Source organism: Ctenocephalides felis, unplaced genomic scaffold, assembly GCF_003426905.1.
Source record: "Ctenocephalides felis isolate EL2017-DRISC unplaced genomic scaffold, ASM342690v1 CF-g0.4_SCAFFOLD_01492, whole genome shotgun sequence".
NCBI lineage: Eukaryota > Metazoa > Arthropoda > Insecta > Siphonaptera > Pulicidae > Ctenocephalides > Ctenocephalides felis.
The window spans coordinates 30,424,211-30,445,383 of NW_020537646.1; the positions used below are offsets into that span (position 1 = coordinate 30,424,211).

At 27.4% G+C, this 21,173-nt stretch overlaps 1 protein-coding gene across 1 annotated transcript in view; it reads right to left on the reverse strand.

The window, feature by feature from the left end:
• LOC113371115 overlaps positions 1–21,173 on the reverse strand; it is a 97,595-nt gene that overhangs the window by 29,951 nt on the left and 46,471 nt on the right. The window contains exons 4-6 of the mRNA XM_026611761.1: positions 1,232–1,384; positions 724–912; positions 419–502 (exon numbers count right to left, since the gene is read on the reverse strand). Of these exons, the coding sequence (XP_026467546.1) occupies positions 419–502; positions 724–912; positions 1,232–1,384 (426 nt within the window). The remainder of the gene's footprint in view (positions 1–418; positions 503–723; positions 913–1,231; positions 1,385–21,173) is intronic.

Below are 21,173 nucleotides of genomic sequence, written 5' to 3' on the forward strand. Positions count from 1 at the left end.
TTTATATCATAATAAATACCTGTAGGTATTAATGAATCAATAATACCAGAATAAATATGATTAGTGTCATTGAAGATTATAAATTATGTACTCAATGATTCCCTCATACTTGTACAATTTAATGTATAGACTAGCTGTGTATAATAGAGTTAATTATATAAAAAGTCAATATATTAGATTTGTGAGTTCTTATCGAAATATATCAAATTTTTTGAACCGGTTTATGAACCGGATTTTAAATTTAGGGTTCCGGCAAAAAAAATATTAGCCTGATAATGTCAATAAAAACCTGAATATATTTTGTAAATACTAAACTCTTCATACTATGTATTGCCGCTATAACATACCTCTTTTTTCTCAAACATGCTACCATTTCCTCGTCTCTTTCACCCAAAGGACAATTTAAACTTTGGGCTACTTGCATTGTGGACTGTAGTGGGTACTTGCCATTGCCCAATCGATAATGCTGATCCTGACATAAGAATCGCACGATGAAACAATCCTGAAAACAAGAATAATATATTGGCATAATTATATCAAAATTATTAGATAAACTGCCTATAAAACTCAAGCACATATAACTGAAAGAAGAACCAAGACTAGAAATTGGCTCAGCATTACTGATAATTTTTTGGTGTTGCTTATGACATTAAATTCATACACAGTAAGTGGCGTGAAAATTTTAATGTGATTTAAAATTAATTGGTTTGGATTAAATAATACCATTTGCAACGGGCGAGACCATCAGAAGGCTTGCACAGGCCGCACCAGTGCCATGACCTGCAACTGTGACAGCACCTCTGTCTCCACCAAATCGTTCAATGTTGTCTTTTATCCATTGCAAAGCCGCTATTTGGTCCAAAAGTGCAAAATTTGATACTGTATGCTCATTAATACCTGGACGCATAAACCCTGAAACATTAAAACATTGATTCAAAAATTGATTAAATTACTATAAGGAATATCCATGATAACGCAGCGCTATAATAAAATTGTTTATGATATTCGAAAAGAAAACAAATTTCTGGTTCAATTATAATAATTCGTGTTTCTGGATATATTATGACTTTGGTGTCAAATTAATCAAATTTCAAGTTCAATAAAGATTTATTACATTGCACATACGCAGCAACACAGCAAACAAAACAAGTATTATAAATTAATATAATTTATCAAATATTTAATGTTTTTTGATTGAGTAAAAAGAATGTAATATTAATTTTAAACAAACCCAAAATGCCCAGCCTGAAGTTGACAGTGACGACAACCACTCTCGCATAGGCTGCCAAGACTGATCCATCATATGGATTACCGCTGCCCCATTCATAAGATTCACCATGGATGAAAACTAGTACAGGATACTTATATAATGGACCTGTGTCTTCTGGAAATCAAAAAATTATTAATAGAAGAATATAATGTATTATTATAAAACATATTGTAATAAAAAAATCATTTCACAACACTTTTTACTGTAAAAATATTTGAGGTATGTTTTTAACATTTTGTTCATAATAAAATTAGTAACAGCTGTTTTTTTTATTTATGAACTTTGTTTGATTCTAATTCTAGGAGAATGACTAGATAGTTTGCTGAATATTACCTGATTCCTTTTATACATGAAAAAATTCCAAAATTAGAGATCAATTATCGTATAAAATACTTATATATTCAAAGTGTTTTGTTTTTTGCTGAGTGATCGAACATTTTTACACAATATTAACTTCTGAAACCTTACCTCCACGTGGCACAAATATCAATAGTTTGACTTCATGCATATGTAATCATAAGTATAACAATTTCTTCTCTTCATAATAAGACATGCCTGAAGTTGAAGTGAAGATATATTCTGACATTTGTGCCATTTTGAGGCTAGATTTTAGATTTTAATTTTGTATATAATGATATTTCAAACAACCAAGATCTAGCTTTTTAACAGTTCATGGCCAACTCATTGGATTTCTCAAAATAAAAGCCTGATAACTTAACATAGCTATTTTATCCAAGAAATAGCCCCTATGTTGGATAATTGTCAGCTTGGTGGTATATGACATATCATATAAATAGATTCTTCTCATATAATTTTTCATATAAACAGCCTTGGTAAATAATGAGGTGTCTACAAGTCAAGATTTGTAGAGTTTTCTACAATATGCATATATGTAAGTTTGTTATATATTATTAAATATGAATATATTAAACATTTGCTTATATAATATTTTTTAATTCATAAAAGTAAAATAATCGTTTATACACGTTACTACTCAGCTGCGTAAGTATTCTCAAAAGCCTAAAACAAAATATTTTCATTCGAAATATAAATACATTTTTATTACAAACATATGATGATGGATTTATTCGGCAACGTTTAGTAAATAATAACATCCTTTGACTTGTTTAAAGTGAGCATATATACATAAATTCAAAATTACTAATGTAGATATAGTAGTATCTTTTATATATGTTTCATTCTTGTTATAGTTTGTGATACGCATTTATATGGTCAATCAAACAAGTTATATTGAAAAATATAATCATAAAAAAGCAAGAGAATAAATACAGTAAATACATTAAAATTTAACATGCTTTAAAGGTTACGTTAATTTTGAAAATATCGAATACAAATAAAATGATTGCAAACGATTTGGTTATTAAATCAAAATTACAAAAATTCTATGTCACAATTTTTGCAGAAGTATCAAGAACATGTTCAATAAAATAATTGTGAAAATATAGCTTAAAGCATCCTATTGTGTAAAAGCATTATGTGAAATATTCAGGAATAATGTTACTTTTTGTAATGTTTTAAATTAATTCATTTCGTAATCCAGTTAACTTTCTACAAAGTTTATTTTAAATTCACAATGCGTATCAAGAGTTGTCCTAATTAACAAAAATCAATCCTCATCCTTATGTACTTCGGAATGTCAATCAACTTGGTCTAGTATTTATGAATAAATGAATATTGATGTTCTTTTAAAAGGTCCACCATCTAAACGAATTTGTAACTACACATCTTTTTATAGAACATCAATATTCATTATATAAGGATTATAATAATAATAAATAGTAACTTCCTGAAGGCAGGTTCATGGTATGAGAGCACCACAAATTGCAAATATGCATTTGTATTTTATTCACACTGGGACTAAGTGAATAATTTAGAAAAGTATATAAAAAAAACTCTAAAAACATGCAATTTCATATAATTCTTATTTAATGTAAGTCGAAATATTACATTCAAAACTAAATTAAGTAGTTGCATATATCGCATATTTTTGTAATTATGCAATAATGAGAAAATTGAAATGGTAGATCCGATTTTCAAAGCAGAGAACTGAAGTTTTTATTAAGTCAAAGTCCAAATATTTATACCTAACAACATTAGCATGTTTGATAATTAATATGTGCGTATAATTCATAGAAGTTGAATTCATTGTGTCCGATCATAATATAATTATATATTACAATCTCATTAAGACAATTAAGTAACTGTTGGATTATTTGTTTCATTTGTAATGATTATTACAGATAAAATCTATAAATGTAGACAAAACACATTTGTGCCAAACTTACTAATTTATTTCCATTGTCGAATATGTTTTCTTAACTTCAAGTCCAACTCTGTCCAATTGGCTTTATTAACTTCCCGTAGGGCAAGTTATAGTAATCGCAAAAAAATCGAAAATGAAAATTTTTATATATCTTTACGTTTCAGAGGTTTCTGAACATTTTGGCATACCTTAGAAAAAATGGATGTATGTGTGTGTGTGTGTGTGTGTGTGTATGTGTGTGTGTATGTATGTATGTATGTATGTGTGTGTATGTATGTGCGGATACAAATTTTCGTCGACGATTTCGGGAACACGGATCAACCGATTTGAATAATTCAAAAAACATTCGATCCGTATTGATAAGGAGACGTGCTGATTAGTTTTTGGCAAAGGCAGGTCAAGCCGTTCCAAAGATACGGGGCAAAAAGTTCCGAAAACGGTAACTCAGTTTTTAAGAGAACGGAGCGTCCGATTTTAATAATTCAAAAAACATTTTATTTGTATTGACAAGATGAAGAATCGATACAACTTTCATGAAGGTAGGTCCAGCGGTTTCGGAGATATAGAGGAAAAAGTAAAAAAATGAGCCATTTGGCGGTCAAAAATGATCATTAGACATATGCACATCAAATTATCAGACATTTTATAGAGATTTTAACAATAAGTATACATTTTGTTAACATTCCTATCGGTTCCGTACCAATGCTTATGCGTAAGACAGCGACGCGGCGCTTACGCGCTTTATATTTTGTCCCTATGTAGTTAAAGCAGTACGATTGCTTTGAAAAAAAGTTCAGATCTTCCACAATATGCCAAAATAAAGAAAAAAAAATTTTTTTCAAAAAAAACAAATTTTTAAAAAAAAAAAATTTTTTTAAAAAAATTTTTTTTTTCAAAATAAAACTAATTTTTTGTCCAATTTATAGTTTCTCAAAAATCTTATTTTTTCAAAGTAATTTTTTTTCAAAAATGTTAATCGTTTTAAAAAAAAAAATAATAATTTTTGGTACGGGAAGTTCCAGCAATTTGCCTTAAGGCACGATGCCCTAATTGCCTTAAGACAGAATTCCACTTACAGCTAGTTAAAAACTTTTCCCGTGACTCATTTCATTATAAAACAGCGCCGCACGCTCTTTTATTTTATTTAAAATCTCCGTCGAAGTTTATTAGAGACTACAAAACCGAGCAATCAGTTGCACTACTTATTATCGATTCTGAAGACGATGGTAATTCAATTTTTGTTTTAGCATTAAAAAGTTGAAGGAGTTCGTTAAGGGTATATTTTTAGTACTCAGAAGTTTATGGGAGAAATTCAGGGACAGCATGATATGATAGAGACCTGACAGAATTTAAAGAGGATGTTTGAAAAATTATCACTGTTTGAAAATATAATACCTTAATGTTGTTGTTAAATGTGGTAAAAGGAATAGCGGTTCCTCAAATAAGACTATAGTATATTTAAAAAAATCTTGCTGTCTTAAAATTGCACCATCTGGAGGCAGTTGAAGGCGCACTACTGAGTAACATTTTAGAATAAATGTTAAGTATCCACGAATCCTCAAATATACTAAATGAGATTTTTTGCATAAAGACAGATTGGAATTAATAAAAGAAATAAAAACATGGTAGATTTTGAAATTTCCTATACCCAAATTACAACTTTTTGGTTCAAAATTGGTCCAAGAATTTATTAGATATTCTTTGTATCAATTTCTGAAAATTGCAGCTTTATAATAATTTATTCAACAGAATCTTGAGTAATGATATCGTTCATTCTGCATTTATAAAAATCATTTTCCTGGACCAATCGCTGGCTTTTCAGAAACTACCTCCGGCGGCATAAAACAAAATATATATGTTTTACGATTTGCTTGCATCCTAGCGACTAGCGCCGTGCATAAATTTCTTTATTTGAAACTGGCAACTCTCGTATATATTGGCAGATAAAAGTTTTAAAATTATTTTTGCAAAATATTACTTTCGTGGTTGCAAGCTTAGCGTTTGGTTTCTATGTGAGCATAGCTGAAGTAAAATGTAACGTTTTTTTTTAAAGGACGATTATCAATTGCTATATGACTAAATTCATATTTATAATTTATTTATAAAGTATCTATGGATTGAATGATTCAAATGAGAGCAAAGTAATGTATATTTCATGAGAAAGTTATATTAAATTTTACCAAAATTTACCGCAGATGTAAAAGCAATTTAACAGCAATATTTTCGCACTAGTACTAAAAGAATGATGACAAATTTTACAGCTTTTTATACAAATTTCAAAACTATATAATTATTTCACGAATAAATTATTTTTATAAGTTGGCAGTGATTAATATTTTAAAAAATCTATAATATACGAATAATTTATTACTATACAACGAATAGGTATATAACAAAATAAATTTTATTAACCGTTTATTTATAGTCATATTTATTATCTTGCTTTGCGATACTTCATTCTCAAATTAGATATAAGTAAAAATAACTTTTTTTAATAATTATTACTATATCTTTGTACGCAAATATAATAACCATGAGTTTGATTTTTAATAATATTATGCAAAATAATTAAAAATTAACAATTAAGTTAAAAAATTCTTATAAGAATATTGAGACAGTTTTATTTGTTATCACAATAAATTGAAAAGAATAGAATCTTAGATTAACCGAATTCGATTCGGATGCCGCCGAAATATAAATTCCGCAATTCGCGAGTGGAAAGGGTTAAATATATAAAATTAAATTCGCTTATTTCATTTTTCTATTCTACTATAAAATTATATCTATTTGCTATCATTTATGTAATATAAGAAATGATAAATTTACTTCATTACATTTAAGAACGGAATTACAAAAATTAAAACATCGATAAAGAATTTTAATTATCAATAACAAATTTAAATTATCATAATAAAATAATTCAAGAAATTCAATTTTGTGTAGTTAATAGTAGATTAATAATGCATTATCATATCAGATATTGTTTGCTGATATACATATAATTTTGTTTGAAGCCTAAACATTCAATCCAAAATAAAAATCTTTTTGAAGATACTTTTTGTGAAGTTTCGGAACAAGTTACCATTCATCATCATCAGACGTAGTCAAAAACAAAATATATAGACATAATAATAAATAATATGGCAAGAACAGCATAATTGAAATATTAAAGAAATTTATTATAAATCTCGTATAAAACAATATTTAAAGAATATTAAAAATTGGGATGGCATAATAAATAGTCATCAGGCGTAGTCAGAAACAAATAACGTAGATATATTAATTAATAATATGGCGAATACAGCATATTAAAAATATTAAAGAAATATATTATGAACCACGTGTAAAACACTATTTATAAAATATTATAAATTGGGATGGTATGAAAAAAGTCACGAGGTGCATAGGGCTCAGAAAAAAGCGTAAATTCATAAAAAATCAATTGTTATCAATAATGCATATAAGTGGAAATTAAAATTTATGTCTTCTTGTTTAAAGCTAATGCTTCCACGGTTTTTGATATTTTTATTTTATATGTAACAGTAATAAAAATAACTCTTGTAATTGACAATTACAACTCAATCAATACATGTAAAAATGATCATTACCCAAACAGATATTTCTTCACTATTCCAGCAACATTTTGCGAGAAAATTTAATAAAAATCCAACTCGAACAATTGAGAAATTTCTTTTACATTTTAAATCGCTTTGAAAATGTGATCTTCGATAAAACATACAAGTACATGTATATCGTCCAATTTCAGTCATGAACAATTTCAGATCCAGGAATGCAGCTATCAATTTGATATCCGTAGATATCATTTTTCGATTTTCAGTCGCAGATACACATAAGTCTCCTGCGATATGAAAATGCACAAAAAACTTATAAAGCGATGCCGTTTATCAAATATATACGAGAATTTCTGATGTCGATTCTAGGAGAGAAGAGGAAATATTTGAGTTTACACATAGGTACAGTAGTAAATTTGGTAATTAGTGCAAATAGACATTTGATTGATTAGTGCTTTATTAATAGCCTTGATAGATTTGTATAGGAGGATATTAATAGATAAATTAAACAGTGAACCAAACTAAGTATAGGTGGTATTTTGTCTTAAAGCAAGTTACATGATAAATATAAACTTCTGGCTTCTAAATGTACTCCAAATAAAAATTGTCGATAATAAAATTTTTTGAATTAAAACTGATCAAAATACAACATCTCATTTAGATATTATTGATAGTCTATATCAATTATTTGAAATAAATAACATAATAAATAAGTTTAGGATAATTAGCACTATAATTATCAACAGTATTTTACTTGACGTAGTTGTTGAAATACCGATTGTAAATTAAGCTTGTATTACATTTTCGTTTAAAGATATCCTATAATTGTTGAGCAATTTTATAGTACTACATGTTGATTACTTTCTGGTTTTCGGTAAATAGTAAATAGTATAAAGAATTAGATATACTTGAAAAAAAAACATTTTTTAGTGATTTTGCAAACATGATTATAGTTGCGATGCTATATCAATATTATTAGGTACAGCTTTAATATAATTACAATGAATTTGTTGTTTATATGGATAAACTCAAAGTAGAAATATTTTTGTGAAGTTGGTGTGAATAAAATTGCAAGATGATTTTAACTAAGTATTAACCTTTTATTAATTAAAGATTAATATATAGACTATAAACAATTGAAACATTTTTAAAATCAAATTTAGGAAGGGTTATAATACATGTTTAAGAAAATCTCCAAACCAAAAAATACTAGTAATTATGATTTGTTTCCAAAAATTTAATAGTAAGAATATAAACCGTATAAGTATTTTCAGTAATAAAATGGTAGTTAATTCAATTTTTACATGTAATTAATGACTTGTATCATAAATAAAACATAAGTTGAAGCTGATTGGCTGCTTTGGTACTTCAATTAGAGAAACACTTCCAACAAATATGAAAATTATTTATATCTTTCTTAGTTTATCCAAATAAAAAAATGACAATTTTTTGGTCAGTAAGGTAATGTTTATCACTATAAACATTTGAAAAATTCAAACGAACAAATACTAGTATCGATGATCTTTTTCCAAAAATATAAAAATATTTTATAGTAATATTCATTAGTAAGAGTATAAACAAAAGTATTTATTAGTAAGAGTATAGTAGTTAATTCTCGTTTTTACAGATTATTAACAACTTGTATCATAAATAAAACATAAGTAGAAGCTAATTGTCTGCCTTTTTATTTTAATTAGAAAAAAACTACCTTCAAATATAGAAATTACTACGTTTTCTACTTTAATCTTTCTACGTTTATCCTAATAAAATATTTTTAACAAATTGTTTGCCAGTAAGGCCATAAATTTAATTCAGTCTCTATACATTATTATACATGACTCGATAAACTAAATATGTACAGCAGAAGTTGTTTGGCTGTATTTGTCATCAGCAAATGTGGAAGTTATGTTTTTGTAAATCTTTATCTTTAAAATGTTCATGACTAATTTATAAGTCCGGCGATAAACTTAACCTGTTTATTATAGAAGTTGATTAAGTTTTGGAATATTATTATTATTGATTGCATTTGCCATAACTCTAATAAGTAAGTAAGATGTAAACGTAACGTGAAAGAATGTAGAACAAACAAGTAACACATTTGTTTTTGAATCATTAAGCCTAAATATTAGTATCATTTGTAAACTGACCGTAACATAATTAAGCCATAAATTATAATCAATAATAGTTATAATTAGTAGCTTAACATATCATTTTATTTCATATGAGTAAAAACGTTAGACTATTTGTCCTAAAAAGTAGTATTGTTTATTAAACAAAATACTAAATTAAAATCAAGAATTCCATCAACGAGTTAGACAAATCTATATCTGTTTTTTTGTAATTGAAAAAATTAATAGACAAACACTAAGTCATTCAATCCATACAACGTCCTGTTTTTTTTTAGTTTAAACATTTTAAAAAAACTCCTATTATTATTTGAATTTTAACCAATTATTAACTTCCCGTAGGGTAAGTTATAGTGATCGCAAGAAAATTGAAAATGAAAATTTTTATATATCTTTACGTTTCAAAAAAAAAATTTATGTGTGTGTATGTGCGTGTGCAGATACAAATTTTCGTTGACGATTTCGGGAACACGGATGAAACAATTTGAATAATTCAAAAAACATTCGATTCATATTGATAAGGAGACGTGCTGATTAGTTTTTGGCGTAGGCAGGTCTAGCCGTTCCGAAGAAAAGTGCCAAAAACGGTAACTCAGTTTTTAAGAGAACGGAGCGTCCGATTTTAATAATTCAAAAAAAAATTTACTTGTATTGACAAGATGAAGAATTGATCAAATTTTCATGAAGGCAGGTCTAGCGGTTTCGGAGATCTAATGAAAAAAGTAAAAACAAAATGCCATTTGGCGGTCAAAAAATGATTATTAGACATATGCACATCAAATTATCAAATATTTTATAGAGATTTTAACAATAAGTATAAATTTTGTTTACATTCCTATGGGTTCCGTACCAATGTTTATCCGTTAGCCGCCGACGCGGCGCTTACGAGCTTTGACATATCGTCTCTATGCAGTGAAAGCAGTACAATTGTTTTGAAAAAAAGTTCAGAATTTCCAAAATATGTCAAAATAAAAAAAAAAACATTATTTTTCGAAAAAAGTAATTTTTTGTCAAATTTATAGTTTCTCAAAAATCTAATTTCTTCGAAGTCATTTTTTTTTTCAAAAATGTTGATCGTTTTCAAAAAAATAATAATGTTTGGTACGGGAAGTTCCAGCAATTTGCCTTAAGGCACGATGCCATGCGCTCCACTAGTTTTGCAATCAAATTAATAGGTATGTATGATCTCTAATATTATAAAAGATTATACGTGAAGCATTCAATCACCAACACAGCGCTCAGATTTTTTAATTATTTTAGAATTACCTGTGTTTATTCATTTCAAAACCACTAAAATTAGTATTTAAACTTTAAGTTAATTATTTTACAATTTAACTATATAATAAGTAACTATTATTTAACTATATAATAGACAACAAAATCGCAACAATCCGTTGTCATCGGTTATCTACAAGGAAGTCGGTCGTACTTCAGGGACCTCATGCATTACAGGATCCCGAGGGATGAAAGAAACACATGACTTATTCGAACGTCGCAGAACGAGGAATTCCAATTCATATACTGGTTTTTGCATGAATGAGCAAATTTTTTATTGGGACATATAATAGTGACGTTTTTACTCAAGAGGTTATTAAAAAACTAAGACGTTACAAATGTATGTAAAATAGTAATTAAAAATAAATTAATTGGCTTTTATAAAAAATGTCTACATTTATTGTTAGATGCTACCAATTGCTGGATATTTCATAATTATTAATAATTAAAAATAGATACATAAACTTCAGATTATGTAGTTTCAACAGTAATCACGAACTATATTATTAAAAGATCAATAAAAATTAATGGAATTACTTCAATAATATAAGTCAGTCATTTTATCGATTGACCAATAATAGTTTTATGCAAAAGTTTGCTAACAAAGATTCGAAGACATTATTCAAGCTTTATTTAATATATTTGTAAATGGTGGGTAAGAATAAGCATTTGTGAAAATATATGAATTTTTTATCGAGGATATTACGGTATATTTTATGATTGTTTATAACTTTTATATATATATATATATATATATATATATATAATAATAAATATTTTATATTTTGCACAATAATTAATTTAGAAATGTAGTAGTTCAAATAGCGTTGGTTTTTGATGAGATAAAATTATAGTGTCCCAAACAAATTACAAAAATATTCGAAGAGTATACGACAGCAACAAATTTTCACATTTCTTCACGTTTTGAAGGTTTCTATACATTTTGGCACACTTCAGAAAAAATTGATGTGTGTGTGTATGTATGTATGGATACAATTTTTTGTCCACGTTTTAGGGCGCACGGATCAACCGATTTGGATGGTTCAAATAACATTCTATTCCTATTGATAGAGAGATGTGCTGATTAGATTTGGCAAAGGCAGGTCTAGCCGTGCAGAAAATAGAAAGCATCCGATCTGAATGATATTAAAAAATGTTCAATTTGTAATAACGGGAAGAAGTTCCAGCAATTTGCCTTAAGGCACAATGCCATACACAACTAGTTTACTAATAACGATTGCACAGAATTTAAGGCATCATAGAGATCTTGCTAATAATGTTCGTGTTTGATGAGTAATAATAAACAATTACCATTTGTATAAAATAATGTGAAAAATCTTCATTCCAAGATTGATATTTGCTGTTAATTTCACAGAAATTAAGAGTAAATATATATTATATAAAGAATCTATATTCTATCGGAAAAACTGAGTTGTTCAAAGAGCGATGAAAACTAATAATGTTGAATTATGATTTATCAATCAAATCACAAAACATATTTTCCAAAAATTCTAAAAACCTACTGGGACATTGACAATTTTTGCTAATTTCGCTAAAATATTGTTAAATATAAAAAATACTAAATATATAATGAACAAAAGAGCAAAAATTGTAAGATTAATGCATTACTTCAATAACTTTGTCAGACTAAATTTTCTAGTTTTCTTTGTAATTCATTTGATCAATTAGAGTGTTCTAGTTTTTATATACTACCATATCAAACTTGACTGTTTTTTTTAAGTTTATTTCTATAATATTGTTTTGACATGAATTATGTTCTAGGAGAAAAATAAAGGTAATTATGTTTACATCTGCCTGTAAGGTATTTATATTAAAAAGTGAATTATGAAAAAAATAAGTGTAATAACTAGTAAAATAAGTGTAAAAAATAACAATAAAAGAATAAAAAATATAAAAAAATTGTGATTGCTTTGTTAAGAAGTAAGCAGAAATATTAATAAATGAAAACCTTGGATATATATATTTGTGTATACACAAATAAATATCAGTTACCAGAATTTATAATACAATTTTCGAATAGTGTGTTATTAAACTATGTCCATAGTTTGACCGGTATAAATATGATATGATATATATATATATATATATATATATATATATATACGATATATCAGATAAATATATATATATATATGTATATATATATATATATATATATATATATATCTGATATATTTCAAAATTATCGATGATTTAAATATACAAACGTACATTTATTTTATGGATGAACTAAAACATATTTGTATAATAAAAGAGCGAAGAACTTTTGAAATGATACGAGAAAATATCTGGAATAAACTCGTTATTTAAACAGATTTTTCTACGTAACTACGTGAGATACTGAACGAAGATAAACTGTAATAAATCATTCATTGAAGCAAAATAATATTTTAATACAAAGAATGTCAGAGAAATATACTAGTGAACAGGGTTAGAAAAATGATGTGCAAATATTACATAACTGAAAAAACTCGGAAAAAGAAAGCTAACCTAATTTCTAATTAGAATCTATTCAGAGATCATTTTAAAAATATAATGAATATAAAAAAAATGTTTTCTCTAAAAGTACGCTAAACGTTGACTAAAACATGTACAATGACGATATATATTGACATTATTATTATTTTTTTTATTAGTGTTAAGAAAGCTCATCTATTTTAATCAAATTAGTTTAGCAAAGTGTAAGTTATTGTTTAAAAGAAGATTGATTCTGAATTATTTACAAAACCTTTAAAGTTTTCGTAAACCATGCTGAAAATGAACCTTAAATAAATTCTCATGTAATGAAACTGAGAACCGACTGAAATAAATAAAATTGAACGACACAAATAAATAGACGTGCAAATAAATAGGCCGACGAGTGAAAAAGAATACTTGCCGGTATTTTAATTTAATTTAATCTAATCCAATTTAATTCAAAGGTCGCACGAACATCGGGATGAAAAATCGTCGGAAGGAGGTCATCCATTAGGGCCACTTATTGCCCAAACTAATGAAATATTTGTTCCGGAGACACAGACAAAACATGTACTAGAGTAGTAAATAGTAAACAATGAGAAAACAGATGAATATATACGTATATACGTATATATATATATATATATATATATATATATATATATATATATATATATATATTCAAGTAAATATGTTCAAGAGATCTGTTTGTAGATATAATCCTAAATAAATTAAGTGAACCCCAATTGAAATATTATGCATACTGCGTAATATGAGTTACGCAATATACAATTAATTTATTCGTAGAGTTTGAAAATATTTATTTATTATTTCTATTTTATTATTTTCATTAATAATAAATTTTAATTAATATTTTAAACTGTTCTCAATTATGTCAAAAAAAAAACAAATTAAAAAAAATGTTTATGTTTTTGCGTGTTTTACAAATTGAGGTGTATGAACTGAAAAATTAATTACAATACATAAGTGTATTTCAAATTTCACATATGTTACTTTAAGACCGAAAAGTGTCTGAAGCCCTAATATTTCGGATATAAGTTGGACTTGTTTCGGACGTAGCGGGCGTTAGTCGAATAAAATAAATAATTTAAGACATTCATATAATGGAAATTGATTGTAGCGAATAAAGCAATTCCATAGATACAAAAGCATAGGAACTATAAGAACTGCAAAAAAAATTAATATTTTAATAATTGAATGAATTTTTTGCCATCTAAGGCAAAAATATAAGCCGTTCCAAATTTTTACAATCCAACATTTATTGGTAATTTTTTTAAATCATTGTTTTATTGACATTTATTTATTGGTAAATTAGTTGACTATTTATAGCAAAAGAGTTACCCTGATATTTCAATAGACTTATTGTCTCGATTTCGGCCTACAGTTTGAGATTTGTATGCATATTCATATAAACTTTGATCTTTTAAAAGTCTGATGAAGGTGCTGTGGAATTGATGATCACTCAATTATTTTAGCCTGATAGTAGATTAAAAAATTGTACTCCTAGACTAGTAATTCTCAACTTGGGGCGCACGCCCCACAGAAAAATCCATTTTTAAATTCAGAGGGGAGAGGCAAATTAAAAAATTACACGACTTTAACCCACTTGCTTTGGGTGATTTGAATGTAATTTGTAAATACTGTTAAAAATTCGTTAAATATATTATGATCATTGTTTAGTTTAAGTGATCACAGGATGGATGTGCAAATCATATAATTTTTCAAAATATATTTCCATAGCTTAGATAAATAAGCATTCCTTTTTAGGTCTAATGCAAACTTTCTCAATATTACGGATTATATTGAAATTCCAATTTCTGTATGTATTAGTCTGTATATTTATAAATTGCCATCCCTTCTAGACAGTGGTATAATAATTTTTATATTATATTTTTAAATTTAGAAATTTTAGAATTCAGTAAGTTGCGAGACTAAGAACATCTTAAGAAATTCAGCTCGCACAAGTTACTCAAACATTTAATAGTACACGGACAGTGCACACAATCGTTTAAAAGTGCAGTAATTAATTTTCTGTGAAGTGATAACGGCAAAGGCAGCAGTAATGTGTAAAGTAACGGATATTTTGGATATTTTAGATATTTAATACCGAGATAAAAATTCTTATTGAAAAAATAATATTTATAAATTAAATCTTATATACATTCGCATTTTTTATACGCTAACACCTACATCATAGATTCCTACTCGTGTATTTTTGTAGCCTTACGTATGCCTACACGTTGCATTCTATACTACATACCTTACATCTATACCATACGCTATATTTCATCATATACTCTCAAATCCCTACATTGTATACCGAATACACCTAACCTATATCTACTATATATCCTATTACCTATAATTTCCCTTACACGCTACATTAACCCTACTGAGAATCGAACCCGGGTCCGCCGCGTGGCACGCGACAACCTTATCCACTACACCACCGTAACGCTACAATCAACCGTCTTCTTTCGCGTGTCGTCGCGCCACCTTAGTATTAATTACCTACTTAATTAGAAAATGACCCGCGGAAACAACAGTGCGTCCCATATTATATTATTAATGGGGATACCCGATAGGGTAGTGGTTAAGGTGCGCGACTTCCACGCGGAGGTCCCGGGTTCAATTCCCGGTATAGACAATAGATAGGTAGAGATAATACATAGGGCGCAAGGTAAACCTATATAATATAGGTGATTATATAAATTAGACAGTAGTATTTATAAGAAGTAAAAGGTATGTAGGTATATAAGTTAATGACGGTATAGGTATCTTACGGTATGATAGATAATAGATATCTATCTATGATATACAATAATATAGTATAGTATTATAGGTAATAGGTTATCTATCATATTATTAGGTTAAATCTTATAAAGTATTGTAATAAATCTTGAGTACTTTTATATCATAATAAATACCTGTAGGTATTAATGAATACAAATAATACCAGAATAAATATAACTAATGTCATTGAAGAATATAAATTTGTACTCAATGATGACAAAATGTTCAGAAGCCTCGGGAACATAAAAATATGCAAAGATTTTTTTTAATTTTTTGACAATTACTATAACTTACTCTACGGGAAGTTAATGACGTTTTTTTCTCGATTTACCAAAATTCACTTGAATTTTGCAAGTATAAACAGATTATTGCAAGAAATATTAAAATGATATTTGATAGTAAAGACAATTTTCTTAAATTGCATGTGCAAAATATTTGAAGGAATTACAAAGTAATTATTTCACAGTAAGAGCGAAAAAAAAACAAGTGCATGTCAGATTGAATTTTACGGTTTATTATAATTGCATGAAAAGCTTACAAAAGTGTACAGAAAATTAAATAATTGCTTATTTAAACCATTCATAATCGAGACTCTAATGTGCGTTTGTGGAATCAAAAAAATGTCTTACATTTTGATCAAGATTCAGAAGCAAAAGTGGAATCGGTCTGTAAACCAACAGAAATCCAAAAACTACGAATTTAGCAAGATTCCTCGCGAAGAAGGTCGGACCAATATGTTCACATCGGAAAAGATCTCGCTGCGTTCAACTTCATCAGTTTCTGACTCAATGCAGGAAGTATTATCATCTAGTAATAATGCATCTACAAGTCTCTCTCATCCACAATCTGATGTCAAGAAACCTCCTAATTCATGGCAAGTAGTCAATTTCAAAAAAGAAAAACATCATTTGAACCATTAGGAATAGATGTCAAAATTCAAAACAGATTTTCGGCCCTTTCAACAATAGACACAGCTAACGATGACAACTCAGTTAAACCGGCTCCAGTCAGTAAGACCCCTCCAATATTTATTTACGGAGTTGACGATATTAATGATATGTCTAATCAATTAAATGAAATAATTCCGCACGATCAATATTTCCTGAGAAGTTTATTTTTTAGTTTAGTTTGAGTTAGTTTTTTTAGCTAACAATACATTTAAAATCCTATGTAATTCTGTAGACCATTTTCGAACTTTATCCAGACATCTAAAAGAAACTAATGCTGTATATCATACATATCAATTGAAAGAAGAGAAGGCTTATAGGGTTGTTCTTAGAAATGTACACTTTTTAACAAGCACAGAGTCAATTAAATTAGAACTATTAAAACAGGGTCATGTCGTACGTAATATCCTAAATATTAGACATAGAATAACAAAAGAACCTCTTAATATGTTTTTTGTTGATCTGGAACCAAATAGAAATAACAAAAATATTTATAACATTTACAAATTATTCAACTGCATTATACGCGTCGAACCACCGAGAAAGTCTAATAACATTATACAATGCACTCGCTGTCAACTCTTTAATCACACCCAAAAATATTGCAATAGACCATTTGCTTGTCTAAAATGCGGTGACAATCATAATACAAAAGCTTGTACCAAAGATCCGAATGCTCCGGCATGCTGTTATTTTTGCGACGGTGCTCATCCAGCTAATTATCGCGGTTGCTCTTACTTCCAAAAAATCAAAGAACAAAGAAACATAACTCCAGTAAATCAAACAGTCATAAAACCAAATCCAAATAACCAAAATTTAAAAAAATACTAATAATCTAAACAACATTTCTCCGGCCTTGAAGCCAACAATTCATGGCTCATCCTATGCAGACATTGCAAAAAACAATTATTCTGCTTCTAATCATTCACCATCAAATCGACGGTGACGTAGTACGCGGCATACATCATCACGTCATCGTTCATTTATGTTATTATTTTTGTATTACTGTTTTAATTTAATTTTTATTTTAACTTTTTTCATTTTATATTCAATGTATTGCATTTTTTTGTTTTTTTGTATTTTTTTTTTGCTCATATCAATTTTGTAAATAAGACATTAAAGTCTTGATTAACAAAAATAAATTGTAACAAAAAAAAAAACAGTAAGAGCAAAAATTTGCCAATTATAGTAATTGTTGTCATAAGAACCTTTTGATTCGTATACCATATTATGATTTAATACATCATCTTTTAATGTTATTAACAAAATTCAATTTCATTAAGTTTTATTACAAGTTTTATACAGAAACTATAAAAAATATTTTTCCCTAGAGCAAAATCATCGACATCGACAGGAACATGCTATTGTGGCGACAGGTTGATTAAAGTAATAAAAGCGAAACAATAACAATTAAATTTCATTTATATTTTTCGAATATATATTTCATATCGATATATATATATTATATATATTATATATATTATATATATATATATATATATATATATATATTATATATATATATATATATATATATATATATATATATATATATATATATATATACTTACACGTTACACTCATAACGTGACTGTCAAAAATGCAATTTCATGATTGCATGATAATATAATCGCATGATATGAACTTTCCTGATGTTTTCACACTATATCGTGTTTTACAATTTATGCTGCTAGAAGTATTTTATGAGCTTACAGACTTTTACTACATTTTCTCTCAGAAACATCGTTATTTTTACGAGCCGCTACGTATAATTCGCATCAAAGTATAATCTTGCACAAAAAACCGTACTGTACGGACCATAATAATATTATATACATACGATATACTTGTAAATAATATATACATACATGATAGGCAAATGTGGTCATAATATTAAAATTTATAAAGAATGATACATTTAAAAATATAATGTAGATATCGGTTTAACCTTATTATGAAGAAATTACTTAAAAAAACAGAAGATTTAATCTCGATTGGCTGCAACTTTTTTTTAACTTTCCGAACGAAAAGTTAATGTTTTCATAAAAAAATCCGATTAGCTAATTTAATGTTTTCTCGATGTTTCAAGCCATTCTGAATAGAATTTCGAAATCGTATGTGTGTGTGCAATCCATATTTCGAAAAAGTATGTGTGTGTGCGTATGTGTGTGCGCGCGTATGTGAACAGTTTTTTTGCCGCAAATCGACGTTTTCTCAAAAACGCCTGAACCGATTTCAGAAATTTAAAAGCTATTTGATGTATCTCAATGAGGACTACCGTTTCTCAGTTTTGTGCGAAAATCTGCCAAGCTGTTTCTTTGTAATTTGGAAAAAAGTGTTGAACTTTTCGTCAACATTTAAGCTCATACTATCGAATCGATTTTAAAAAATCAAATACTGTTAGAAAGATATTAGTTGAGAATGATACGATATATGATAGTTTCAGGTGAAAGTCTACCGAGCTGTTTTCCTGCAATTAACTGTTGGAAAAAAAATTTAAGCCATTTTTTATGGATCTTTTTTTGACGATATATATAATGGTCTTATAGAACTTACTGAAATATTACGGCCTTACGACAAGTAGTTTAATTTTAAAAATGCATCAAAGTTTGAGAAAATGAGTAGTTCTTTTGACATTTGTTAAAATTAGAATTAGACGATTTACTTGGTATAACGATAAAGTACTTGGTCTGAATGAACATACTAAACCATTAAAGTCCCAAGGAAACTGGTTCAATTATAAAAATTGACGATTTTTGAAAATTTGCTTTTAGAAAATATTTCGAGTTAACGTGTTCGTTCGTTTTCAATCATGTATAATAAATCCACTCGGAATACTTTTAATCACTCATAATTTAATTTAGATTTTATTGATTAAGTCGATTATTTACACATATCGGGAAGTTCATGTAACTTCCTCAAGGCAAAATACCAATACCAACTAGTTTAATAATACTTTAATTGAATTCATCACAAATTTATTATCTTGACTATACAAAGCTTCAAAACGCCAATGTTTTTTTAAATTATTGGAAATGGGAAGCTTTTTATTTTTATTTATTTTATTTTATTTTAAATCTATAGCCCACAGATTTCTTCCGAGAGGACTCAAAAATACAATTATTTTACATAATGAATAACAATTTAAATATATACAAAATTACTTATATTTAAATGTAACAATATTATTTATGAACAGAATAAGATAAAATAATGAGGTATTTGAAAAGAAAATAAAAAGTTTAACTTGTGCAGATGGAGATTATTTGATTAAGTGAAGTGTTGTGAATATCTATTTCATAATTAAGTTAAAGTTAGAGAACATAAGTAAAATAGGCGAATTTAAGAGAGAATTAGATTTATGAGTAGAATAATTGAAAAATAATTGTAAACGCGTAGATAGCGTTGTTATATAAAGATTGTTCAATAATAATAAAAAAAGATTTATTTTGTTTGAAGTTATACTTCAGTGTAGCATTTTATATTGATTGCGCGGGTTATATATTTTCTCACTATTGTCATTAAATCTATTTATTCCATTATATAAAATGCCTCTTTATTTTATGAGTGATTATTTTATTGTATTAGTCATGAAGGTAATAGTTTATTTTTCATTTTTATTAATTTATTTATAACTTTTTATAGAATCCATTGTAGCCCAAGCTATTTGTTTACTCTGCAGGCAAAACAGTATTCTTGACACATGTCATCGAAATACATCATTTTCATTAGGTTCGAAACGACGATAATAAATATTATTTTTGAAAAAAAAAATAGAGACTATCCAAAACGATATATATTATATATAAAATCCTTCTGTAATGATGTATGTGAGGATACTCCACCTAAGCGATTCGGATTGTGATAAATCTTTTTGAAGTGTGATAAGGGAAACTTTTAGTATTTGAATAATTATAAAAATATAGAAATATTGTAGAAATAACTGTAAAAAAACGACATGTCATTATTTGACATTGAAAATATCATAAACGAGAACTGTCAGAAATTTCAATTCATTATAGTATATTAAAAAAATTGTAGACGTGGGTACAGGACAACGTCTGTCGGGCCATCTAGTATATATATATATATATATATATATATATATATACAGATGCTTCACATAATATAAACCTCGAATGTTAAAGGAATTTTTGAACCGTTTTTTCATTAAACTCGCTTTACTTTCTTTCGTTACATTCACGAATATATAAAGAGTCTGATAAATATATATCCGAATTGATTTCCTGCGATATATCCTTTATATTTCCTCCTTCGGTGTATTTTCCCATTCTTTCAGGTCCTTTTCGAATGCCAAATAAAGCCCTAAGTGTGTGCGTTTAGGCAAAATCCCAAATTGATTGAGAATTTACTGTTATTGGTACAAATACTGCGTATTTATTCAGA